The 26,356-nt window shown below is 36.7% G+C and overlaps 1 protein-coding gene across 2 annotated transcripts in view; it reads left to right on the forward strand.

Annotated features, from left to right (window-relative positions):
• The first annotated feature begins 232 nt into the window (after positions 1 to 232).
• Positions 233 to 26,356, forward strand: part of NUP205 (nucleoporin 205) — a 50,486-nt gene continuing 24,362 nt past the window's right edge. The window contains exons 1-19 of one of the 2 annotated variants that reach the window (XM_029963552.1): positions 233 to 313; positions 5,477 to 5,620; positions 6,623 to 6,794; positions 7,732 to 7,876; positions 8,786 to 8,945; positions 10,575 to 10,803; positions 10,967 to 11,131; positions 11,918 to 12,093; positions 15,096 to 15,212; positions 16,383 to 16,520; positions 17,585 to 17,735; positions 18,502 to 18,707; positions 20,120 to 20,302; positions 20,988 to 21,038; positions 21,629 to 21,838; positions 22,545 to 22,644; positions 24,233 to 24,370; positions 24,618 to 24,807; positions 25,904 to 26,024. In XM_029963552.1, coding sequence (XP_029819412.1) covers positions 5,522 to 5,620; positions 6,623 to 6,794; positions 7,732 to 7,876; positions 8,786 to 8,945; positions 10,575 to 10,803; positions 10,967 to 11,131; positions 11,918 to 12,093; positions 15,096 to 15,212; positions 16,383 to 16,520; positions 17,585 to 17,735; positions 18,502 to 18,707; positions 20,120 to 20,302; positions 20,988 to 21,038; positions 21,629 to 21,838; positions 22,545 to 22,644; positions 24,233 to 24,370; positions 24,618 to 24,807; positions 25,904 to 26,024 — 2,751 coding nt within the window. In that variant the 5' untranslated portion in view covers positions 233 to 313; positions 5,477 to 5,521. Of the gene's footprint in view, positions 314 to 3,984; positions 4,106 to 5,476; positions 5,621 to 6,622; positions 6,795 to 7,731; positions 7,877 to 8,785; positions 8,946 to 10,574; positions 10,804 to 10,966; positions 11,132 to 11,917; positions 12,094 to 15,095; positions 15,213 to 16,382; positions 16,521 to 17,584; positions 17,736 to 18,501; positions 18,708 to 20,119; positions 20,303 to 20,987; positions 21,039 to 21,628; positions 21,839 to 22,544; positions 22,645 to 24,232; positions 24,371 to 24,617; positions 24,808 to 25,903; positions 26,025 to 26,356 lie in introns of those variants that run through there. The other variant, XM_018080664.2, reaches the window with a different exon arrangement.

Below are 26,356 nucleotides of genomic sequence, written 5' to 3' on the forward strand. Positions count from 1 at the left end.
TACAGCTCCCGTCAGCCCGGGCGCGGGGCCCGACCGCGGGGCTGCCCCTGCCGCTGCCTCCGCAGCCGCCCGCCGCTGTCCCCCGCCGGAGCCGCTGTCCCGGGAGCGGCCGCCTCGTGATTGCCGCCGGCTGTGGCTGTCCCGGGAGCGCCGCTTCCGTGATTGCCGCCGGCTGTGCTGTCCCGAAGCCGGAAGGGCGGAAGCCGCGGGACGCGCTCCCGCAGCCGGCGGATTGGCCGGGCCTTCATCAGGCGCGCGGCGCCGCGACGCGCCTCCCTCTGTCCAAGATGCGGCACCGTTGGCGGTAAATTCGGTAAGAACAATCTAAGCGCGGGGCTGCGACTCCCCCTCCGCCTTACCCCGGCCGTCCTGCTCCTCGCCCGCGGGCCACCGGCCCTGCGCCCTCCTCAGAGTTCGGGGAAGCGGGGTGGCCGCCTGAGCAGGGCGGGCGTGGTGAGGCTGCGAGGCAAGGCCCGAAGCGGGCGCGGGAAAGGGCTGCGGCGGTGCGGGCAGCGGCGGGGAGAGCGGCCTCCCGTTCGCGGTACCCGGGGCTCGGGCCACCCAGAGGTGCCTGGCGATGGATCTCCGCGGTCAGAGCTGCCGCTGAGCTTGGGTGGTCCTAGCAGGGTGTGACATGAGGCAGCGAAGGCTCCTTGATTCGGGAGGACTGTATAACTCAGTGCACATGGGGTTAGGCAATACATTGAGGTGTATTGCTCTCATCTTAATGACGGTATTGCACTCATCTCTTAATGCTGTGCGCAATAAAAGGCAACAAAGAAATACGTTCAGAATCTTGCTCGGTAGTACACAGTGAGTGTGGAAATGAAGATGGTTTCTCATCCATTGACTAGGAACATCAGGTTCATTCATGGTCCTTTTAGAGCGTGGCCCAAGAACAGTTTTGGATTCCTAAATCGGCACTTGCCCAATACAACAAATACAAAAGGTGCAGTGCTTCTGTTCTTCCTCTTCGTTAAAGCAAGGCCAGCTCAATCTGATGGCTCAGGGCCTTATCTAAACTAGCTCTGAATACTTGTGGGGATGAAGATCCTCCAGGAGGTCTCTCTGGGCCTCCATTCCAAGGTGTGACCGCCCTCACAGTATTTTATTTCTTTTTTCCCCTGGTGGCTAATTGGAAGTTTTGTTATTGCAGCTTGGGTCAGTTGCTGCTCATCTCCTGTGGTACCTCCATCTGCTTTCTGTGTGTATAGTGCCCTTCAGTAGTTAAAGAACACAAAGCTCCCATCCCTCTTTAACCTTTCTTTGTGTAAGACTGAACAAGGTCAGTTTTTTTGGCATGGCCGAAATGTCCCAAAAGGTCTGTAACTAAGGTTTGGTATGTCACAGTGACTAGTTAATAGAATTAAAACCTCCATTCCTTTGTCAAGCAGGGAGCAAATTTTACAGAAAAGATATTTTGATCTAACTGAATGAATAACATCTCTGTTCTCTCACAGAAAAACAGTAATAAAGCAAAGACCCTTCATCTGAAATGCATCTTCGATAAAGTAAAAATCTGAGTAGTTAAAATGAGACTATGCTTTATTTATAAATTACATGGCAAGAGATTCTACAGCCTTATAATTAAAAAAATAGGGGAAGAAAGAGTTTTGTACATGAAATATGAGAAAAAAATAAAGCAGATATGTCAATAGAACTAATGAGGATTTTTGCCTTAGGTTGTGTTGTTTCTGGGGACAAACATAAGTCTATACTGTGACAAAAAGTTCAGGCATAAGCGTCACCTGCTGTTGTTGCCGAAAGAAGTAACTCATCCTGTCCTTCCTTGCTGGCCCTGATGGGGTGGTCAGCCTTTGTAAAACTAATAGTAATAGAAACAGCATAAATGGGAAAAAGTCAGTGTGGTTGCTAAAGTCCAACTTTTTTTCCATCCTAGGTGCTTATTTCTTTCTCTGCAATAATCCATCTTTGTGCTAGCATAGCTGGTGCCATCACAGAGCAGACTGGGTTGTAGATGTGATCCTGTTGAAAATAAACTCTTTTTTCGGATTAGTTTTTGGTTAGAGAAGTTAGGTCCTTAATTTCTTTTAATGCCTTACAGTACATGTGTTTGGGCTGATGCAAAGGAATTATGTGCTAGGGACAAGAGCAAACAGATGGGCCAGGGAAATAGTTGAACAGTTTTTGGCAGACATTGTGTATTGCTGCTGGTGTTTATTGGACTCGGTAATGTAATAAGAGTGAAATAAATCTCTACACTCTGAAGTTTATGTGGGAGAGCCAGTTACAGTCTAGAGTGTGAAATTATTCATCCAATAGTAGCTATTTTTAGTTAAATTTGTCTAGACAGGGGTAACATCATATGATTAAAACACTCCGATGCTTGAAAAAGGCAGAGAGTTTGTCCTTTTTTACAGGTTTTCCTGATACAGCCTTATTATTCAGGGCATTCAGGGAGCATTTTGTGTTACTGTGAGGTGGCGCCTTGGTTGCATAAAAAGGAGGGGCATCTTTACATCAGGGTAGCTACCTTGCTGTCTTAACATAAGCAGCCTGGTGCAGATACATTTCACTTCAGTAAACCTTGAGAGGTTTACTATAAGACTTAGAGTTAGAAGGAACTGCACCATGATAAAATGTTGCCTTTGTACTTGATTTTATACCACAGTGTTACCTTGTACATTAAAAAGGAGAAAAAAAAAAGTTAAGGCAAATTTAGATTAAATGCTAGTGGTTTTGCATATAGGCTACTCTGCAAGACATAGTTTTGTTTTATCATTTCTCCAGAGACATTCCTCCTCAGTTTAAGTCTCTGCTGTTCCCTCCCCACTTGTTTCTTCCCTCTGTGTTTCAGGCATTGGTCTTTCAGTTGGTTTTATGACTAGCCGGACCACTTTCTTAGCTGTGTTAATGAAAGCTCTGATTTTTATAAACCATGTTGAAAGAACTCTGGAACATGTTGCTTTTTCCTCCCCTTCTTTAATTTCAATCATTTGACTAATGTGACTTGTAGTGCGGTCTGTCAGAGTAAACGAAGCAGGTATGTCCATGGTTGGGAACAAGTGACTGAGTGAAGGAGGACAGCAACCTCTTAAAGCAGCTTTTCAACTAGGAAAATGGCAGCATGCAAAAACCACCACTAGCTTATAATACCTTTGGTTCAGAAACCATCTCAGTAACACATAACAGTGCCTGCAATCAGTTTTTACGTGGTAGTTTGAAGGCAAACCATAAAATTGGCAATATAATTTATCTAATAAATTTAGCAGTGACTTGTGGTGTGTAAAGTCTGAAAGTTTCACAGATACAAATGACATCTAGCAAGGGAAACACTTAGGTACCTCTGTTTTAATATTGGTTTTAAAATTTTGTGGGGTTTTTTTTTTAATGGGATAATACTAGGTGGTACGTATTTTCCATCTACTTGGGTTTTAGTTTAGACAACAGTTCTGGTTGAAGTCTGAAGACTAGTTTGGTGTGCTGTTTTCATGATTCCCAATGATAAAGAGACTTCCAGTGCAGTATTCCTGCTACAGAGTTCGGGTTCTGAATGATACAGTTTCTAGTAAGGAAGAGATAATTCAGCTGTAGTACTAAATTCAGGTCTGAAATGTGCAAAAGAAACTTCTCAGTGTAGAGAAAGAGGTGAGGTGGTATTTTTAGAGTAGGGTCAGACTTCTCTAATTTATTTGAGCTTCCTAGCTTCTAGAATAATCTGGTCTCTTCTAAACATAGGTAATATTTTTGTTGATCTATTTCTGGTAAAGGAATTTCATATCTTTATGAACCTCTTTTACAGAATATTAGCAGCAAATGTGTTTTAGGTGTCAAAAGTACTTGTCTTTATTTATTTTTTAAATTAAGAGGAGAGAGATGAGTTGATATGAAAGAGTATCGTTAGGCTTATATTGCCTTTAATCTTATGGTTTTAGTTTCTAATTTATATTGTTCTACACAGACTGATGGAAAGAGGCAACACATTTTGACAGCACTGCTCTTCATTTTCAGTTCCTCATATATTGGATATTTCTTTGGTTATGTCAAAAATAGAAGGCCTTGCCAAGTTACATTCAGATTCAAGGTCGGCTGTCCAGTTCTTAGTTATCCCTTAATCTTACCAAAGTGGATGGAATTCAGGCAGGTAAGGTTGAAAGATTAGAAATTGTCCATAGTAAGTCCTTAATATCCTTCCTCTTTCTGTCAGGAAACTTTTCAAAGTCATAGTGAAACTTCTATTAAATTTGGCAGCTAACCATTTAACCAGGAAATCTGTATGAGGAACCTGGAGAAGCAGAATAGGTTGACAGGGAGAGTGTGCTGGGATATATAAACTAAAACATAACTTGGGAGCTTTACAACTCTGTTACTTGTTGATGCTACACCTCGTAATTCACAATAAGATGCTTCCACACCTTCAGTACAAGTCATTTGCATGGACAATTTGTCCCTAATGTAATATTCTAAAGATATTCCTTAATATTACTAAAACTGGGAAAATAGGTAATCTGGGGGGAAAAAATCAAGAAATGGAAAAATCTACCCGTGTGTGTATTTCATGCCCATTTTGCACTTGTAAGAGTGCCTCAGTCACTTCTAAGTTCATGTATTCATTTATAGCTACTCAGCTTGAATGACTTCACATTTAAGTGTGCTTGTAGGCTGTGGCAGTCTTTGGTCTGACATTCTGTAAATACTTTGAGGCTTAGGAGATTTCCATTTTCCATTGTTGGGAGTGATTTCAGTTTTAGTTGGAGTAATCAAAGGATTTTGTTCTCTCTCAACAGATAGTGTTTTTCTCCTATTATTGAGGTAGGACTTTACACCCCTTCCAGTTGACTAGCTCAGTACACTGGTTCACCTCTGACAATGTAGGAGCAATAAGGGTGATTAAATAGCTTGCTTTTGATTAAACTGCTATTTTTTTTCCCCAACTTGCTCATGCAAATTATAATCTTTGGAAATGGTTGAAGCCATTTTTCTTTAGCCGTCTGCTGTAATCCCAGAGTACCATATATTTTGATCTGATGGGTTGTTTAGTTTATAGTGAAGGTGGTCCTTTTCTGAAGTGTTCTGTAGAAGTGATAGAGTCACAATCCTGGAGGGATTTAAAAGATATGTAGTTGTGGCATTTATGGATGTGGTTTAGTGGTAGACTTCGCAGTGCTGGGTTAGTGCTTGAACTCAATAATCTTAAAGCTCTTTTTAAACCTAAGTGATTGTATTGTAAGTATCTTTATAAGATGACTTTCAGCTCCAGAACTTAGGTGCATACATCATCTTTTCTGCTTCTCTAGCTTCCTAAATGCAATTAGGTTTTATATCAGACCATCATTGTTATTTTTTTTGCCTTAAGAAAGGAAAATATGCTTTACTTGATGGGCATAACTGTCTATACTGTCAAGCTGAGAGTAACAGTAAGTTAAAAAAGAGTCTACTTATTGAAAAGAGTGAATAAATAATTTTTTTTTGTTTCTTTCTCCATTTCAAGTACATTGTTTTGTTTCTTCTTTTAGCTGCCAGCTTGTGGGGTCCATATAAGGACATATGGCAGACTGTAATGAATGCCATTTGGAAAAGGCAACCCGAAGCTGTTCATCGTCTTGACCAGGTTTTAAAGAAACACAAATCCGACTTCATCTCTCTCTTCAGAAATCCGGTACTGGGCTAATGCTGTTTTGTGGAATGAGTTGGAGAGTTGATGATTTAATCTGTCTTGCAGTGTTGTCTTACATACCATTTAGACTCTGACCATTCATTTCATTCTACATTTTTACAGTACATAATGCAGATGTGTTATACCAGTCTTGTGCTGCCATAAGAATACAAATAGCTTGAATAATACATATTATTTTGTGTCTTTTACAGGTTGATTTTATCTATGATGTATTGTTTTCTCTCATTGTTTCAGTGCTATTTTGAAAGGAAAAGTAAAAAGTAAAAGTATCTGATGATCCATCAGTCACCTATTGGCTTTTTTTTGTTACTCTCGTATGTCTGAAATAAAGCACCAAACTATTTTGTCTGGTTTTGGTCCATGCTCATATTTCAGTCTGGTTAACGAACACACAGAACAGGTGAACACATCAATTTAAAAATTACAGTATGTCTTGTTAGGAATGTCAGATGATGTGGAAAACCTCCCTGCTTCTTGGCTGATGGATCACAACTAGAAATATATCTTCTTTCAGTGGTATTACTTCTGCAACTCTTTTAACTGATAGGTCAGAAAATCTAAGTCAGCTGTAGAGTTTTGTCAGTATATTTTAGCATCTCAGTTTAATGGAAAAAGAATGATGTAGAAAATAGCAGTTGGGAGTAACACAATAGTTCTGATCAGCAACGTGAATGTCTTTCATGGAGCTGTTGAGAATTATATTAAAGTTTACTTTCAGTCTCCATTATTCTGAGTAAACTAAAAGTCAGCACATTGTATAAGATTATTTTTGGTACGTTCTCACAAAGAGACCACTGCTGTGCAAGTGTGAAGCATTATTAGGATGCCTTTACTATCTCTGTGTTTAAAAACACTGCCTTTGTTTTTATGGTTACAACCTAACCTGTTGGAACAGTATTTGTGAGAAAGGATTAATGTGTAAATCTTTATTCAGTATTTGTTCTTGCCATTTTGAATAACTTCCGATGCTTGTTTCTCTTGCAGCCAAAGAATGTTCAGCAGCATGAGAAAATTCAGAAAGCAAGTACAGAAGGAGTTGCTATCCAGGGTCAACAGGGAACTAGGCTCTTGCCAGAGCAACTCATCAGAGAAGCCTTTATCCTCAGTGACCTCTTTGATATTGGAGAGTTGGCAGCTGTTGAACTCCTTCTAGCTGGTGAGAAGGGAAAATATTTAAGAGCTGGAGAAATACAGCTTAAATAGGGCCTTCTTATTTAAGTGTATGCTTAACGTGAATGAATGATCAGTGAAGACCTTAGCTTCCTAACATAGAAGGTTCCTAAGGAGAAATCTACTCTCACTGTAAAGTAATATGAAACTTAATGTTCATACATGCAGCTATTTCAAAAGGGGGAATATTTTGAGGAGGTTTCATGATTTAATTTCTCTATCGTTGAATTTAAACATAATTTTAAAATGATTGACTTAGAGTTTTTCCATAAAGCAGTGTAATGGATATTGATTCTTTAAACTATGTATTAGTTATATTAGTATGTGGCTGTTTGGGTCATAATCTAATAACTGATTAGTAAGAGAAGTATTCTGGAGGGTGACACATTCTTTACATGTAGAAAATTGATTTTAGAGTTAAGATGTAACTGTCAGTTATCATTACTAGCTACTGTTCATCATTTAACTTTTAAAAATTCATTGAAGAAGTAGCTTGCAAATTTGTCAGCTTTAGCAAGCCATCTTCAAGTCAACCTCTCTTTCTATTTTGAACTTGAATTTTTGATGTAAATTCTGGCAGAAATTTTAATTTTGAATAAAAAGATATTTTTATGATAATTGACTAGAGTTGATTATTAAGATAGGTACATATCAGTTGCAAATACCATTTGGATTAAGATGTGTTTGGCCTTACACTTTTTTTTTTATTTTTGGATGTTGTAATAGTTGAATATTAATTCTAATAATAGCACACAAAATATGTGTGATTTAAGTGTCTAAAAGAAATCCAAGTGACAGTGAAGGACCACAGTTACTTTGAATGCTATATTTGTATTTCAGTTAGAAATACAAAGATACAGAGATGTTGTCAAAGCATGTATGTTCAGCTTTTTTTGACTATTCTGTGCATTTTCTTTCCCTAGGAGAACATCAGCAACCTCATTTTCCTGGTCTTACAAGAGGTCTAGTGGCAGTTCTGTTGTACTGGGATGGAAAAAGATGTATTGCCAATTCACTACGAACCCTCATCCAGTCACGCCAAGGCAAGACGTGGACATTGGAACTCAGGTCTGCATTAGGGTGATGAGCTGATCAAAGCTCTTTGTTTTGGATGCTTTTAGGACTAATTAAACTAAAGAGAATATGTATATTCTCACATTTGTTTGTTTTTCATAACCTGATGCAGCTGCTTTCATGTTCTCTTTTTAAGCATAATGTTAGTTTCTTGCACGTATTTTTTATTGGGTTATAAGGATATGATATGTGTTTTACTTTCAATTCTTTCATGCTACTTCACCTTTTGGCAGTGTTTTGTTTCAGAAACCCTCCCAGTAGGTGCTGCTCTAACTAGTGTTGATTACTCACTATTTGAGAACCTTGCAATGTTCTGACTGCCTGGGTACTGCAAAATCAGAGAACTGGGCTCTTGCCTTTGTTTAAAGGAATGCACTGTCTACTGGTGAACATTAAATGCTATTGTTTTCACTTTGAAAAAGAAAGCAATACACTTTGCTAACTTCCAGTGCACAGTGATTGATTGACTACAGAAAGATGAAAAGATGTATTCTAGTGTAAATATAAATTCTGAAACATAACATAAATTATTACATTAGAATTAGCTTTACCACTTCAGTAGAGTTCAGTATCTGGATAACTGCATTTACTAGTGAGTTATGTGCATCTTACGTATAGGACTTTTTCCTTTGAATAGAAATCTTAACTAGCTGATCCCCACTGTATCTCATATTCCATGTTCCTGCACCTGCAGAAGTTACCTAAAGACTTTGTATCCATTCAGCGTAATGTTTTGAGAGGGTACTGCTTACTAATTAGTGAGGCATATCTTTACTTTCTGTATATAATTTATTTGTACATTTTTTTGTTATCAAATATATTTGATGGGATTCATTATTTTAGACTTCCTTTGTGACTGGGAAAGTATGATTAATTGTTAAATTTATATTCTTTCTGTTATAGTCAGGAGTTAATTTCCATGACAACACGCTTTACAGATGACTTAATGGAGCAGGGTTTGACTCAGAAGATCCTTACACTTGTGTCTCACATCGATTTGAACAATGAATTTGATAAACTCCAGAGAGAGCGAGGATTGGGCAGTGAGAAACATCGAAAAGAGGTAAATACTCCCTAAGTGTGAATATTTTTCTGTATTACTGAACAGATTAGAATACAGTTAGACCATCAAGAGTTCTCTGCTTTTGGAAGGTCTGTTACTGTCTGAGAGATCAGAGTAACTACTCCACGGGTTGTGCAATATGAGTGTGGGATCCAGGTTGCTTCCTGCTTCCTCTTTTGCTGTTGCTTCAGCATGCTGGGTCATGCCTTGTTTTAAGTGATGTGTAACCAAGGACAGTAAAAAAGTAAGCACAATATTTATGTGTAGTTTTTTAAAAAAAATTGACACTAACTACTGCAGCATATTTTTTCTAGCAGGAAGATTGTAAACATCACTGTTGTAATTTTTGAACTTCCTTCTAATGGGTGATCCATTTAAAAATTATTCTATGTAATAGAGTCAGTTTCTTTTCCACCAAAGAAAGAATTTGTTTGATGCTTTTGCTATTTATCTAGAAACTATGCAAAGATTATCCTTCTCATTTACCTAAATTATCTTAATTTACCTTAATTTTACCTTGAAATCCATTTAATGCTTTACATTAGCAGTTTTTTTTTCTTTGTATTAGATGGAATACCATATTTCCCTCTGTATTGATTGGAACTATTATTCTGCTGGAGTCTGTGCACAAATCTCTTGCTATGTTCAATGTTGAAAAGTTTCTCTCTTCATCACCATGAATATGATTTTACAGGATATAAAATGCTCATAGCACTTTATTTTTTATTTAGCCAGGTACAATGGATAAAGGATAAGAATGTTACTAGAAGCTCATAATTTAGCTAAATAAAATACAGTTTTACAAAGACTGTTATGAAAGATCGTAATTGCCTTTTTTTTTTTCTTAACTTCCACTGTGTTCATAAGACTTAAAGCAGTTAAAACTCAGCCTGGGAGGAGGAATGACATTAAATGAGATAAATGTTTGTTCAAAACCAGGTAATTTTGGTATAACTGTTAGAAAAAAGACAAACTTTGTTTTCAAGAACTGTTGTGCTTACTTGTATTGAAGCATGCAGTAATCTGCCAAATAAAAAGAAAAATACTATTTTTAGTATGAAAATGCTTGGTAGCCTTTATGTTGGGCTTGATATTTGTTCCATATATGATAGGGGATGATAAATTTAATTTATATTCTAAAGTTAATATAAACATTTTGTCTGAAGGAAGGAATTTCCTTCCTGTTAGGTATTTCCTTCCTGTGTTAGGTATTTGTATAGTCAGTTGAGGGCATCCCCTTTGAGGTAAGGGAAAGACTATGACCTTATCTGGAGATAACTGCCAGTGCAGTTGTGTGATTAGGAAATGTGGCTTCTGTGTGATACATTTACAGCTATTTAGGTTCTATATAGATTCATGTCTCCTGACCTTGACAGGGATGCTGGTTGGCATGTGGTCATATTCCTGGGTATCCACTCACACCTCACATGAAATACGTGGGAATATGAATGCAGTTAACAAGCAAAAGTGTGCCTTTGTTGTTTAGCAATTAAACCCAACATTTTCTGTAGCTGCTGTCTTTAGAGTAATTTTTAACTTAGCCTAGTCATCATGATTGACTGAGAAAGACTAATTGAATGCGTTACTAGAGTATGTATATTCACCCTTTGTTTGATTTTTCTTCTAAAGGTTTCTGACCTCATTAAAGAATGCCGACAGTCACTGGCTGAAAGTCTGTTCGTCTGGACCTGTCAGTCACCACTGAGCAAGGATGACACTCTAATCCTCATAAGTTACCTGGAAAAGGTAACAGTGGAAGCTGATGGCTCGTTGGACGGTGTGAACTTGTCTCTTCTCATGGCTCTCCTGTACTGCTTTGATGTCAGCTTTCTGGAACAAGGCACAGAGGATCGCGAAGGTAACGCTGGGAGGTTTCCCAGATGTTACATTGTACAGATGGATAAATTGTTATTTAAACAATTTCTTTATTGATCAGTAGCAAATGGACAGGATTTTGCATATTTGTTTTCAAATTCATTTATTGGGTATTGGTTTTGTGTTTGTTTTTGTTGTTCTTCAAGATTTGATGCACCGGCTCCCTCTGCTAGCAGAAAGACAGTACATAGCAACAATACACACTCGTCTTCAGGAATCCCAGCCTTGGAAATTACCAGGCCTGCAAGCTACTGTTAGATTAGCCTGGGCGCTGACATTAAGAGGAATATCCCAATTATCTGATGTGACAGGTAAATTACCCTAAAGTGCAGTTCTTGCACATTAGTATTCAGCTTGCAAGTCGTGTAAGTCAAAGTATCTATTACCTTTTTGAAGTGCTAGTATTTACCTTTGTGATAAAATTACCATTGACACTCCTTAAAGCTTTCTCAGCATGTGAGTTTGGTTGTCAAGGATTGAATTGCTCTGAAATGTACACAGATTTAGAAGTAATTGGTTATTAGAAAGTAATATTGCATAGTGCCTCATTGAAGTGAAAGAGATTTTAACATACTGGAAAATTCAAAGATTGCGTTTTCAGCTTTAGTATCATTTGAATGCTTGAATTAAGAATAGATTTCCAATTATGGTTTTATTTACATCTATACATGTTAAACTTCAGTATCTTGAGAGGATGAATCTATTATAATTTTGTTTTTTTCCTCTCTGAACTTCACAAGATTTCCTGACTTCCTACTAGGTCAAAATTGAGTCTACTCCAGAATAGCTATTAAAGAAAACACAAACATTATAATTAATGTTTAATTAAGATTGTTTTGTGATTCTTGGTTCACTACCTTAGATTTTTTTGGGGTAAATGGGTTATGCATTTTAACACTTCTTAAAGCAGAAAGTTGAGGTCATCACCTGCCATTAATTTATCTTTTTCCAGTCTAATGTTTTCCTGTATGGGAGAAAAAACACAGTTGATAGAAGCATGTAAATTGGCAGGTCAGCTGGATATCCTGAAATACGTTTTGCTTGTTAACAGATTATTGTTATTTATTTTTTACCCTCTTGTGAATTTTGTTACCCAGCTCTTGCAGAATTCACTGAGGCAGATGAGGCAATGGCAGAGCTAGCCATTGCTGATTATGTCTTCCTGTTCCTGACTGAATCTGTTGTGGGGTCTGAAAATTTCTACCAGGAGGAATTTTACATTCGCAAAATTCATAACCTTGTCACGGACTTCCTTGCACTCATGCCGATGAAGGTAGGTTGTTTATGTGAACAGCAGTTATTGAGAAATGTGGGGATCTCTTCTGTATTTCTAACATTTGGACAGGTAGCATAGAGATTCAGATATGACCCTCAGCTTGAGACCCTGCAGTTAAGAAAACTTGTTCAATTCATGAAAGTCATAATGTTTGGGGTTTGTTTTCAATACTGAAGTAGAATGTGATTTTTAAAACACTTCAGTGTGATGAGATTTACAAAAGAAACTTCTGTGGTGGAAGTAGTTTTGTTTTACATGATTAAAATAGAAATGAATGCTGAAATTGATGGCTATGCATGTGGGTATTGATTTTCTGATTTTTTTTTTCTTTTAATACAGACAGTAGTGTAACCTAAATTAACGTAGGGTTTTTATCTCTCATTTTTGATTTATTTTTTACTAATGGTCTTTTCCATACTTAAGGGGAGGGATTCTGCTTTTTCAGTAGTATCAGTTGTTGGGAAAATAAGCAACCTTTTTCAGTAGAAGACTAAAAATGCTGTAAAAGGGTTTAAAAAAAATTTGAAGCAATTACAACAGTTTCATTTGTGCAATATCTTGTGATTAGACATGGAAAATCAAAATTCTATGAAAACACATTCAATTAATGGAGACTTTATTTTGTGACCTTCATCGTGTTGAGCTGTAGTTAGAATTGCCAAACAATTACTTTTTTCAATGTGCAAAAAGGAAGATTGAAAACCATATATTTTTCATTGTAACCTCACAGACTGTGAACAATATTAGCAGGAAAAACAGTATTTGAGCCTCAAGAATCTTTGAGGGCATTTATGAACATCTTGTAGACAGCTTTTAGATTTAATCATAATTTATTTATAATCCGTTGATGTTACATGTTGTTTTCTCAGGCTGCCTTTTAAACCCACAGAATATCCATAAAGCAAGTATAATGTCAGTTCCAACAGGTTCATGTTGATAAATTACAGCTGTATTTCTGCTGCAGTGGCTGCCTCCGTACAACACTTATTATGTTAACAGGCTTTGGACATGCTTTGAAGGCTGCACACATCCGGTGTTTTCTGTAATACAAACACAGTAGCCCTTAGGAATATATGGGGAATATGTGAGGTGTATTTTGTGAAATTTCCTTAAACAGTCTGGCAGTTTTCATTGGGTGGTGTTGCTTTATGAAAGATGAAGTGCCTCCCTGTAATGATACCAGTTTTTATTAGAGATATAAGGTAGATTTTTGAATGAAAGTTGAAGAGCTGGAGACTGACTCTGGCTGAGGTATCTGCCTTATTAGATTTAGAACAGACACAACCCTGTCTCCATATCCACAGAACTGCCTGAAAATCCCAAGGCTGTTGCTTGATTTCTTGGTACATCTCATCTTTATTGCATTATGGAACTGGATTCTTTATCTCTGTGAAGAGTTTTTCTTTTCCATTTCAGTTTTTTTTGCTTTGCCTCAGGTTTGCAGTTAATTGTAGCTAATGCCTGAAGATGAAGAGAGATTTTCATTACAACTAAGATTTTGTAATACAGGATATAAGCCAAAATCAGACCACTGGCTCGTATTCCAGTTCAAGAGAAGCCAATACTAGTGGTTTCACAGGAAAGACTTTGTTAGCAAGCAATTGGGATATAGCCCTTCAAGGCAACTTTTTGTCTTAACTGCTGTTGGGTAGTGGTTGGATTATGTCCTCAACTATTTCTACTGAATTTCAAATTTTAGGTAAAGAGAAGTGTCTGTGTTGCTGGATCTTTGTTTTGTTTTGTATATCTGCATTAACTTTTGTTCATTTTTTTTTAAATCTGTAAGTCAGCATTTTAATTAATTCCTCCTTATAGTTTTAGCATTTATGCTGCTTGCCAGTGAGGATTTGGGTAAATCTTTTGGTTGATTGCATTACCTTCATTCAGAAATCGATAATTGGCTTTAGTACCTCAAATAATTCATTATTTCATTTACCAGTTCTGTTCTTGTTCAGTTAGTATACTGATTTTAGCTAGTTTGCTCTGACCCTTTCCACAGTTATTTCTAGTTTTAAATATTTTTTCTTTTTCATTATTATTATTTTTAATTATTTTTTCTTAAAGAGACAGAATTATTTTGCTGCTCATTCAATTTTGGACATTAAGATACTGTAGACCATGAACCAGTCTCTGTTGACTGTAACCATGTTTTAATTTTTGATGTGTTGAATTGGTTGCTTACTTCTGTTTCTTGATCCTCAATGTCTCCTTAATATTTAACAAAACTTGACTTTTCATCTTATATCTGTTTGCTTTCTATAAGCTGCTGATGGGGTGTCATGTCAAAAGCTTTTCGATTTTAAATGTCAGCTGTTTTTTGTTTAGTAATTAGCTTTTTCAACACAGAGAAGTTTAAGATGCTGATTAAATGGCTATTTTTTTTATTGCTGCAGTTCTTCTTCCCCTCCCTTTTTTCTTTTTTATTTCCTCTTGTGTTAATAGATGTGGTGATGCTTTTAGTTGAGACAGACGGGGTCCAAAGTAATTATATCAGTTCAGAACTTTTCAAATCATTAAGTAACTGTAAGTAGAAGTAGCCTTTAATGGTGAAGAAAGGTGCAATCCACAGATCTATATAAAGAAAACATTATTTTGCTGTGTTTTGTGTTTCTTTTCACTCTTTGTGAATAATGGTCCAACATTCTGTGTTTGAACATAATGCATCTAGCTTTTGAATTAAAAAGAGGAAAAGGATCCGCCATTTGGGGCCAAACCAGAGGATCTGGTGAAGTCAGGAAAAACTCCTGTGATGTAAATTCAGGGCTTTTGCTGTGCACTGAGGACCTTGGCAGTAAGAAAGTAATTGAATATATCTTCGTATGCAAGCTCTTGGGGGAAGAGAGAATTGAAAAAATATAAAATTGAATATTCTTGTCATGTACGTGCAAGTACATTGGCTTTCTTAGCTTTTAGTAGGCCATATAGACAAGTGTTCTGTTCTGTTTCTGTTCTGTTTCATTCTTAGACCAGTGGTTTTTTTCACTTCATAAATTCTGTAGGTGAAACAGCTGAGAAACCGTGCTGATGAAGATGCTCGCATGATCCACATGAGTATTCAGATGGGTAATGATCCACCTATTTCCCTTCGGAGAGATCTGGAGCATTTAATGCTTCTAGTAAGCCCTATTTTCTTTTAAATTACAGTGGCAAATAGTAATTGTGACTTTCATTTTTCATCTGAAAACCTGTATCTGAATGATACCATATGATGCTGGACCTTCCTCTTTTTGGATTAGAGTTTTTAAATTTTTTTTTTCCTTAAATACAGACACTTTTCTATAACGTTTCTTGTAAAGGAATTAATTTACTGCCTTGCTTTCTTATGTTAATGTCATTTGATTGTTGTTTAGTAAGTAAATACTGCAGTATTGAAGGTTTTAGGGGGTTAACCTTACTATTGACACTCTGATAAATAATTGAAATGTTTAAATAATTCTCATGTTGAAATATTTGTAATGAGAATTTTGGAACACTGTTTTGTATTTGCTGTAGATTAGTCTAGGCAATGTGACCCCATCAAGGCTGATGGAATTACAAATTCCCTAATTTCAGTAGAGTTTTGACCAAAAGTGTACATTTAAAAAAAGATCTGTTTCTTTAATATTTTTAATAAAATAAAGAAAATAGAAAAAAAATAAAATGAAAATAAAATAATCATATTTGTTTAAATATTAGTTATTAAGGTTACTTAACTGCACTTTCAAAAAAATCGGAAAACAGATTTACATATTAAACAGGGCAATTTTTATTTTCTGTTCATGAATAACTTAAAAAACTTTTACTACTTGTCTTTTCCAAAGGTAAAGGTTATAGGACATTTGCAGGAAACTTTGTACTGAAATGCTTTCTTAGGCAACTCAGAGATATATAGTGAACTTAAATGAAGAACTAGAAGTGAAAATTTACTCTGAGAAATTTGTATGTTCAGATAACGGGTACGATTTCTATTCATGGTACTGGCTGACTTGTAAATTCAGTGTATGAAGGTATGGATATGGTTCTTTAAAGAGAGATGATGCTATTTTCTTATAACTATTCAATCTGTAATAATTAGAAAGTTATTAAAGTTTTGCTGATGTGTGCATTTTGAATTTCTCTGTCACTTTTTCCTATGCTGTTATTTAGATGCTCTTGTTTTCAGAGAGTTTTAAGAAATAAAACACCAGCTGTGGGATGCTTTGCCTCTCAGATGTGTTTAGCTAATCTAGAAGCAGTGCTTATTGTTGAAGTAATTGTTTTTTCTTCATATAGTTGATATTTTTCCAACATCATCTTTTCTCTGATAGATTGCTGAATTGTATAGGAAAGACCCCTTTAATCTGGAACTTGCTCATGAATACTGGTGTCCATCGGAGCCCTTGCAGACATCCACCATCATGGGGTCCTACCTTGGAGTAGCTCATCAGCGACCCCCTCAGCGCCAGGTTATTTAGATTTTCTTGAGTAATTACTAGTAACTTGAAACTAAAGTAACAAAAAACCCCAAGCAACAAAGTTTTTGGTACCCTTATTACAGATAGCCTCTAAGAAGATATTACCTTTTCTCAGTGGCTTATCTGCATGTGTCCTCCTCTGCATGGCATGGTTCTTGTTGCTTGTCAATAAACTTAACAAGAGTCTTAACTAACCTCTTTGAAAATGTTGTTTAGGTCTGATTTGTTGCAGTTGCTAAATAATTCTGATACCGCTCTGGTATCTGATAACTTCTACATACCTTTTGCATGTAACTGAGAAGTTAAATTCCTTTACTATAAAAAAAATCTTTATTAACTGCAGTTGATAGTATTTTCGGGGGTAAGAATCCGTAAGAATATTGTACTTATTTAAAGTCCAAAGATTATAGTCCATGAGAGACAAAACTTAAAATCAGAATGAAGAAATTATGTAAACAGATGAAGTAGACATTCCAAAACTTATTAGATATCTGGGGTGCTGTCAGCCTTCAATGCTTCTTGAAAGACTGTGCAGCATTAGGCAAAACCTAGTACGAGACAAATTGGACACACCCCAAGACCTACCCACAATACAGGCAACTTGAGCTGGGGCCATGTGCAATCTGCATACACCCTAATATGACCCTGGAAGGAACCACTGTGTATGGGGGTTACTGTGCAGGTATATGACAAGCATAATGAATTCTTTCCTGATATCTCTTGCACTGTGAGATGTGTTAGTAATACTGCTGTGGAACATTTGTGAGCTGAAGTAAATTTTATCACTGGAAATACAGAAATGGAGAGTTAGTATCCTTCCCAATCACATGAATTGTTTTGTTTATTTCTTCTTTGAACAAGTGTTTTCACCTTTAGAGAGACAGAATAGGCCAGCTTATAAAGGAACTTTTTTTAATTGAAGTTGTGATTCCACCTGTCTGCCCTGCCCCGATTACATTAGAATCTGTTTTCTGACTTTTCCTGCCTAATGTTTTCCTAAAATACTCAGATTTACCTTTTTTTTTTTTTTAAACACTGATCTTTATTTGTTCTAGGTTGTGTTGTCAAAGTTTGTTAGGCAAATGGGAGATCTACTTCCTTCCACAATTTACATCCCATACTTGAAAATGCTGCGGGGACTGGCTAGTGGGCCTCAGTGTGCTCACTACTGCTTTAGTTTGCTAAAAGTCAATGGCAGTAGTCATGGTAAGAAAAGTGGCACTTCAGCTCTTTCTCAACTCCTGTTCTTTCGAAAAATGCAGAGACTCATTTCAGATGAATTGTGGCTTCATACTTTTAACATTTCGTTGTTAGTACAGAGACGAAATTAGAAGGCTTTACTTGAAAGTGTAATCTGGAAAAAAAAGACCGTTTAGGTGGTTGGATATCTGAGCACCTTAGCAAGCAATTCACGTAATAAAACAATGCGTTTTTTAAAAAACACTGTCTTTACACCTTAAGAAATGCAGAATATCAATATTGCTTATTATAGAACAAAAAATGAGTAATGTCCTAAAGTTAACTATATTTACAAAATATACAATGTAACTTTCCTGAGCTTTTTTTCAGAAGCACTTTGCTCTGTTAGAATTTTTTTGATTTAATAGAATAGCACTTTCTCAAAGTAAGAGGTGCTGGTCAGTCCTGTGCTTTGCATTCGTTTTGCATTGGTCAAATTATTAAAAAAACCAACCCTACTTTGAAGATCCAAATAATGCTGCAAAGATTCCAATTCATAAAGCTAAACACTTACTTGTGCTGTTTTTTCACACCTTTCTATCTCAGTGAAAGAAAGCTTTTACAAACAAAAAATCCCCAAACCTGAGTGACTAATACTGGAAACAATAGCTTTACTTTGGACTTTATTTCTTCCTTTAGAAAAGAAAGTTTTCCTTTTAAATTTAACTACCCTACTTGTCACCCTGTGAAAGGGTAGAAAGAAAATCTCGTCACCTGTTTGTCATTTTTCTAGCGGAAAACATCCAAGGAGCAGGTGGCAGTCCTGTCTCCTGGGAGCATTTCTTCCACTCTTTGATGCTTTATCACGAGCACTTAAGGAAAGACTTGCCAAGTGCAGACAGTGTCCAGTATCGTCACCTGCCTCTCCGAGGCATCACACAGAAAGAACAGGATGGATTAATTGCGTTTTTACAGCTGACCACTGTTATAGTCAGTTGGGTGAGTAGCCTTTCATTTGGTTTTCGTTGGTAATATTCTTTTTTTCCTTGCAAGTCATCATCATGCAGCTGTGGAGTTCTCCTTGAGCAGAAGGATACATAGGGAAAATTTACCTAGCAGTTGTTGTCATTCGATTAGTGAACTCCACAAGTATGGGAAGCATCGGGAATAACTGTAGTGACCAAACACACAGTCCAGGTGAAGCAGGAAGAGATGACACCTTTTTCTGCGTTGCTGGTGTTAATAATTTTCTTGTTTTCTTGACACTGGTGGTGATAATGGGGATGTCTTTCAGAAGTGAGTATATTCACAATAAATTACTATGAAGTAGGGAAATTCTTTGCATTTGTTTATGAGTTTGAAAACGCAAAAGTAATAGTTGAATTCAAAAGGAAGTGGTAGAAATTTGGCAAGGAAACTGATCAAGTGTGAAACTTGCATCCGGAGTTATGATTTAAATTGTCCCCAAACCAAGAGTGTAAAATGTGCCATGGATTGACTGGAAGGGGATTTCAGAAGAATAAAACTGCAGTGCATAATTTTGTATTGTGAATTGTCTGTGTAATTCTGAATAGCGTAGAATTCAACTCTTCCATACCCACCAGACTTTGCAGCCTAAAAATTCTGTGATATAGTGAGATAGCCTTGGTTTTGCTGACACAAACACAAGACAACACAAGATCAGTGAACCTAATTAGGCTTTTTAAAAATCATCCTTGGTGGTGATGATAATAGGGTGATCGTGTGTGAGCTGTAATGTCAGCACTGGATAAGTGTGGGGAAAAGGGAACTCTTAAAACTAGTATTTCATGGTATCATCAAACCATAACATGAGATGAAGTAAATTGGTTCTAAGTATGCAGGGAATTACCATTTGACATGGGTAGGGGCTTGTTCCTGTCCAGTGGTTCATCTTACAGTCTCTAGTGAGCTTACGTGAGTGATGATCCTGTTCCTAAAGAAATTAATGTAAGTTCCTAGCTAATGTCCAAATGCAGTTTAAGTTCATAGAAATATATAGAAATAGAAATATAGAGAAAATATAATAGAAATATTAATAAAAGTCCCTCTACCAGTGCTTGAAGGAACCATGTAGAATGTAAGTACTTAAAGACTGATTCCATGTCTGTGTGTCTATTAAAAAAAGAAGTTAGTTGTTTTAAGAAGCTTATATTATCCACACAATTTTTATGTATGGACAGGCACAATTTTAGTACTCGTGAGTCATTATATTGGGCTTCTTGTTTAATTAAAATGGTTGGCTTTGAAATTGTCTGCCATTCTTCTGATGTTTCATGTACCTTCAAGTACAAAGCAGAATCTTTGATACTGAACTGTGAGTTAGAGGTTTTAAGACATGAATAACCTTCAAAGTAATAATCTGCAGTTTTATTTTCTGTTGGACTCCGTAGAGTGAGAATGCTCGCCTGGCTCTTTGTGAGCACCCTCAGTGGACACCAGTAGTGGTCATTCTGGGACTTCTGCAGTGCAGCATTCCTCCTATTTTGAAAGCAGAGCTACTAGAAACCCTTACTGCTTTTGGAAGATCTCCTGAAATAGCTGCTTCACTCTGGCAATCTCTGGAATATACACAGGTATTGTAGGATTTTCAGTGCTTGGAACTATAGCATCCCAGTTTGTTGAAATTGTCAGTAGTGTATTTGAAATAGCATTGCATTTCCTCCTAAATTTTCTTTTGACCATTGTTGAATATAATTTTTCTCACCTAGTTAATACTTTGGAATGATTTTGAAAATTACCATATTGCCTTATGCCTCAGAGATCTCATTGACTGTTCTCATTTTACATAAGTACAGGTTTCCTAACAGACAGTCCAGTTTGAACTGCAACTGCTGGTTTATTTTTAATTGCTAATAAGAAAACTTGATAATAATGACATCTCACCACCTTTGCTTCCTAATTTATGATATTCCTTAAAATATACTATTGTAAGAGATAATGAGGGAAATGTCTTTCCCCTAGCCAATGTAAAACAAAAATCATTAATGTGAAAGTATTTCTGCCCTTTTGTTTCATGTAACAATAAACATGATGCAGATCTTTGAGGATGTAAAGCTGGAAGTATACAAGTGTAAAACATATAATCCAGCCTTTCAGACAGAAAGATCTTGGCTTTTTGTTTTTTAAGAGGATTTAGAAAACCTCTTCTAGAATCTAAAAGGTAATGAGTATCTTTTACTCAACAGAAATGATGGACATGCACTTGAATTATGTAAAATATGTTGTTTGTCTGTTTTCATTTCTCTTTCTGTTTTGAAGATACTACAAACTGTGAGAAGTCCAGGCCAGAGACAAGCAATTGGTATTGAGGTAAGAGTTTCTCTGTAGCTAGGCAGCCTCTCTGATCATCTGCATATGAGTTTGGGAAACACTTGCAGAGGCTGCCTCTGCTGCGAATCCATGGGAAAGTTTCTAATAGGTGCTGCGGTTTCACTGATTTGTAATTTACTTTCAGTCCTGCTTGTAATTTCTGGAAAACTTTTCTCATTTTTGCATCTATTGCAGCTTAGTAACAGAACAGCATCTAAACCCTCAAATTCCTCATAAGCACTTCTTAGTAAGATTTTCCTATTTTTCGAAACTGGATGCACTTTGTTACATCTTGGTGCAGCTCACTTTGCTTCTAATAACAGTGGTAAATAAAAGCAAAGTATGTAAATGTTGAGGCATATCATCTAGTAGCTCAGAAATGAATAGAAGTGTATTGCTGAACTGAAATAACAGTACTGATGCTTTGTTACTTTTGCTCTGTTTGTGGTGTACTGTAGACAAAAATGCAATTCACTATAAAGTAATACACAGATGATGCTTTTATATTATTTGTTCTCACATGTTTCTTCATCCCCCAAAATTGTGATTTTTTTTTTTTCTCCTTCTGTGTTTACTGTCCTCTGGGGAAGGTCGAATTGAATGAGATTGAGTCCCGATGTGAGGAATATCCTTTAACTCGTGCCTTCTGTCGACTCATCAGCACGCTAGTGGAGAGTTCATTCCCAGCTAACCTGGGAGCAGGTCTGCGCCCCCCAGGCTTTGATCCCTATCTCCAGTTCCTCAGGGATTCAGTGTTTCTCCGATTCCGCACCAGAGCTTACCGGAGAGCTGCTGAAAAGGTAATTTTTGTTTGTAAATATTTTTTTTTTCTTAGGATGTAGTTAACATGATTTGGCACTGTTGATTGGCTTAGATGTTTGAGAAGCTGTGCAAGTTTGATGCAGCAAAAGTAACCTAGAGCACTTCATAGTGTTTTGATTCTGTAAACAGGTGATTTTTCAACTCCTGGGTCATCAGGATATACTTCAAATGAACCTGTATAAAGTATCCTTTAAAAAAAAGTTTATATTGCTAAATTTCAATTTGCTCTACAGGATTCTGCAATTCTACTATTTGGCTAATGACTTCTGAACATTACATGCCCAAATCTGCAAGTCAGATTTGTCCTTTTCTCAGTGTTACTTCAGAAAATGTTTCTGACGTGCCAAACTGTATCCTGGAAGCTGGGTATTCATGATCTTTTCTTAGCTGTATATCTAGTAAGGGCTCCTTATTGCTTCTAGTTTTAATATACTAATATGTATATTGTACAATAGAGCCTAAAATAGGTAATCTGTTTCAGTGTTCCAGTTTACTTCAAAAAGAAAGCTTGGCCTTTCAGATTATTTGACATGATGACTTTTAAGTGTTGTTGTCATGACTGTCTAATTCTGAAATACTGGCCATACTTCTGATCCAGTACATTACTGCACTGCCTGTTGTATACTTTGTCATCTCTTTCTTGTTGTATTCTTTGTCATCTCTTTGGTTTGTGATTCTCTGCAGTGGGAAGTAGCTGAGGTAGTCCTGGAAGTGTTTTACAAATTGCTACGGGATTATGAACCTCAACTTGAAGACTTTGTGGACCAATATGTGGAGTTACAAGGTTAACTTGTTCATTTGTTCACTGACAAACAGAATTGTAACTTGTTTTGCTCTGTCGCCTCTATCTTAGGATCTTGTTTAATATTGCAAATAAGCTGTTGGAAAGCCAGACCAAGGGTTTAAGATAGAAAGATGTTCAAGAACTGTCCACATACTATCAGGATCTGCGTTCCTGATTCAGTAGGGCTTCATGTACACTGTTTTCTACTTCCCTATCTCTACTAGGAGGATAACTTCTAACTCCTTCTGTTCTGATTTGGTTGAAAAGCAACATTTGACACTTAAACAACACCTTGTTCCTCTGAATTTCTTTGGTCTGTATCCAAATCATCACTATTCACAGGGTTAATTTAAAAGTGTTGTATTGGCTATATCCTTTCATGTTAATATTATTGATATATTAATTACTCAGAGTAGACAGTACAGTATAATTATGACCTGAAGTCATTTAATTCTGGACAACTATTCTTTAAAAGGCCAAAGTAGATGACAGTTGCCTCATTATAGGAAATTTAAGGCTTATTTGGGGACCGGACTTTTTTTCTTAGTACGAAGTTTCCTAGCATGAATTCCATCCTTATGCTGATGGATTTACTTGTAGCAGTACAGAGCTGTGAGAACCACTTCTAAAGTGAAAACGACTTTAGACATGCTTCTCTAGTGAGCACATCTCAGTCTGAGAGGCCTCTGTGCCTCATACTTTGACAAACAGTACTTGGTAGCATAACTGGCTCAGTAAATTTCTGTTAGCTTGTTCCTGTCCTCAGCTAGTCTGTCAGCTTGTACGATTATTTGTGGGTTACACAGTATATTGAAGAAATGGGTTTATCTGCTTTTGACTAGATCCATTTTTTGAATGGATTCAGTATGTGCAGTGATGTGGCATGTTTATTGGCATGTGACAGAGCAGCACAGACACAGAATGAATGGAGGAAGGGGACTGTTTAAGCTGATGCCAAAAGAAACTGTTCTCTCATTCTCACTTGCATATTGAAAAAGGGTCTTACTGATCTCCTGCTTTTATCCACCATTGTTTACTAGGAGACTAGATAAATCAGAAGAATTAGTCTTGTATTTCATATCATGAAGATCTTTGAGTTTTAGGCTAGTAGTTTCTACAGACATCCAAGTGTGTGTACACTATGAGCATCAGTGTTTTAGTGAACCTTCTCTTTGCCTGGAAATGCTTTTTCCCTCGTCTTTGTGCAGGTTTGGGGGGATGTAAACTTTTTGCTGTTTCTTCTTGGTCTTACAAAACCATTTAATGTAGCTCAGCTCTGGTGTGGTATGCAGTACTAGCATTGATTTGAATCAAAAGTCAGATCTACTTGGGGAAAGTCTTCCTTTTAGATATTGAAAAGTAATGGTAATTGCCATTACAACCCTTCCCAAACTTCTAAAATAACCTCAATGGCTTCTATGTAAGAAAATCTCTGAAGACTTTGTATGTAGGATGTTTAATCTATTTAGATGTTGCTTACAACCACAGGAGCTATTAGCTTGTGTAGCTTATGCTAGTTTGAGTAATGGAAGGTTTCTCTAATAGAGGTTTGTGTTTGTTTGGGTTTTTTTACCCCTTCTGTCTTTAGGAGAAGAAATAATAGCATATAAACCACCTGGATTCAATTTGATGTATCATCTATTGAATGAGTCCCCAATGCTGGAACTTTGCCTTAGTTTGCTGGAAGAAGGGGTTAAGCAGCTGGATACTTATGCTCCATTTCCTGGTATGTGCCTAGAATTTATTTTTGATGTGAAGTTAAAATGTATAATAAGTAAGATTTAAAGTTGACGTTGCATATCTGTAACTTCATACTGTTTCTCTTGTAAGTAAAAGTTGTGGTTTGGGGGAAATTTTCCTACTAGTAAACAACTGACAGGTTTTTTCTTGTTGTAAGGCTTGATGAATGAGGTTTATGAATGTTGTCTATTTAACTGCTCCTTTGTATTTCTTATGTTCTTTGTGCACTGCAGGGAAGAAGCATTTAGAGAAAGCTGTACAGTATTGCCTTGCACTTCTAAACTTAACCCTACAGAAGGAGAACATTTTTATGGATCTGTTGCGGGAGAGCCACCTTTCCCTTATTGTCACACCACTGGAGCAGCTGCTTCAAGGAATCAATCCTCGCACTAAAAAGGCCGATCACGTGGTGAATATCGCTAGGTATGTGCGATATAAAAGCACATAGGAGGGAGGAGTTTTGGAGGCACAGGAGGGTTTAGTTCCTGGATCCTTTCATTAGTTTTACTAGCCAATTCTCTTTACACAGAACATTTCGTGAATTTTTTTTATTTTTTGGTGGGAGGGAGATGTCTTCACAAGTGGTATGTCTGCAATTGTCTACTGCAAGACTGGGATCTGTATTTATAGTTTTTCTTTCTGAATTTCCCTCCCTCCACTCCCCCTGTGATTTCCTCCTGGCTGTGTTATACTCAGTGATTCCCTTGCATATAATTTTCATTTTGCCCCAGACTTCGATTGTCATAGAGTGGGAAAGTTAAGCTTCATTTGGTTGCAATTGGCCACATATTTTACAGTATTGTCCATTAGTTACTGTTTTAAATGTATTAGGCTAGTAATGAAACTTGGTTTCAAATGTGAAACTTGAGGATTTCCAATTCTTATTGGCATCTGTTACTTTTTAATTTTGTAATAACTTTGCAGACAAAGCAACAGTTTGATAACTAGTAGAATTGAGTGCATAAAAATGCGGCGATATTCTGACAAGGAATGCATTAAAATATTGAATTCTTTCTGTGTATGTGTTTTGCCTTTAATTTATATTCTTTTTTACCGTAACAGTAGTCGACAAATAGTTTTTAAAAAGTATCCCTTTTAAGATCCTTTTAATTTTATCTTGCCTATTTTCAGTACATGCAGTAGTTGATTTTAGCTAATTTTGGTCTTCAGTGATGCTCATTTCAGTGTGATCTGAAGGTATTTTCTCAATGTTTCTTTTACGAGCTTGTGAGCAGTTGTCTTAACTTACCCTGCAGTGTTTAATGTAGATTTTTGTTAAAAAGAATGGTAAAAATTCCAGGAAGGGTTATTATCCCTACTCAGCATACTCCTCTCTCCTGATGGAGAAGTGTTGTTTCACGTACAGTGAAATTTTGTTTGTAGGTTTAGTGTTATCTCATGTAATATGATTTGTAAATGTTTTAGTTCTAAATGTTGTTTAATTTCTCCTCTGTGCAATACCATCTTGAAATAGTAAAATTCTCAACAATTTCATTACAATAAGCTTGTATTTTTAAAGGTATCTTTACCATGGAAACAGCAACCCTGAACTGGCTTTTGAAAGTGCCAAGATTTTATGCTGTATTTCTGACAATTCCAACATCCAGATAAAGCTAGTTGGTGATTTCACACATGATCAGGTAAGTGTCTTGAATTTCTTTGAATCTGGAAAGAGAAAGTGATGGAGAAGTACTAGTGCTCCATCATGTTATTTTAAAAGATAGGTTTCTACATCAACTATATTAAAACTGTATTTTGTCTTATATCTACTTACCTCTAAACAGTCTCTTACTGTGGCCCTATGAAAAACAATTTTTTCATTAATAGAAAAAACTAAAATCATGAATGTTTGCAAGAAGGAAAAGGACAATATTCTCTGAGATATGGAAACTATTTTGTAATTTTATAGTCTTCAACCTGTGCGGATAGTTTAGCATATGTAACAACAACAGATTTTTTTTTCTGTTTTGTG

The sequence above is a fragment of the Manacus vitellinus genome, unplaced genomic scaffold (genome assembly GCF_001715985.3).
Source record: "Manacus vitellinus isolate BGI_N305 unplaced genomic scaffold, ASM171598v3 scaffold_5_pilon, whole genome shotgun sequence".
NCBI lineage: Eukaryota > Metazoa > Chordata > Aves > Passeriformes > Pipridae > Manacus > Manacus vitellinus.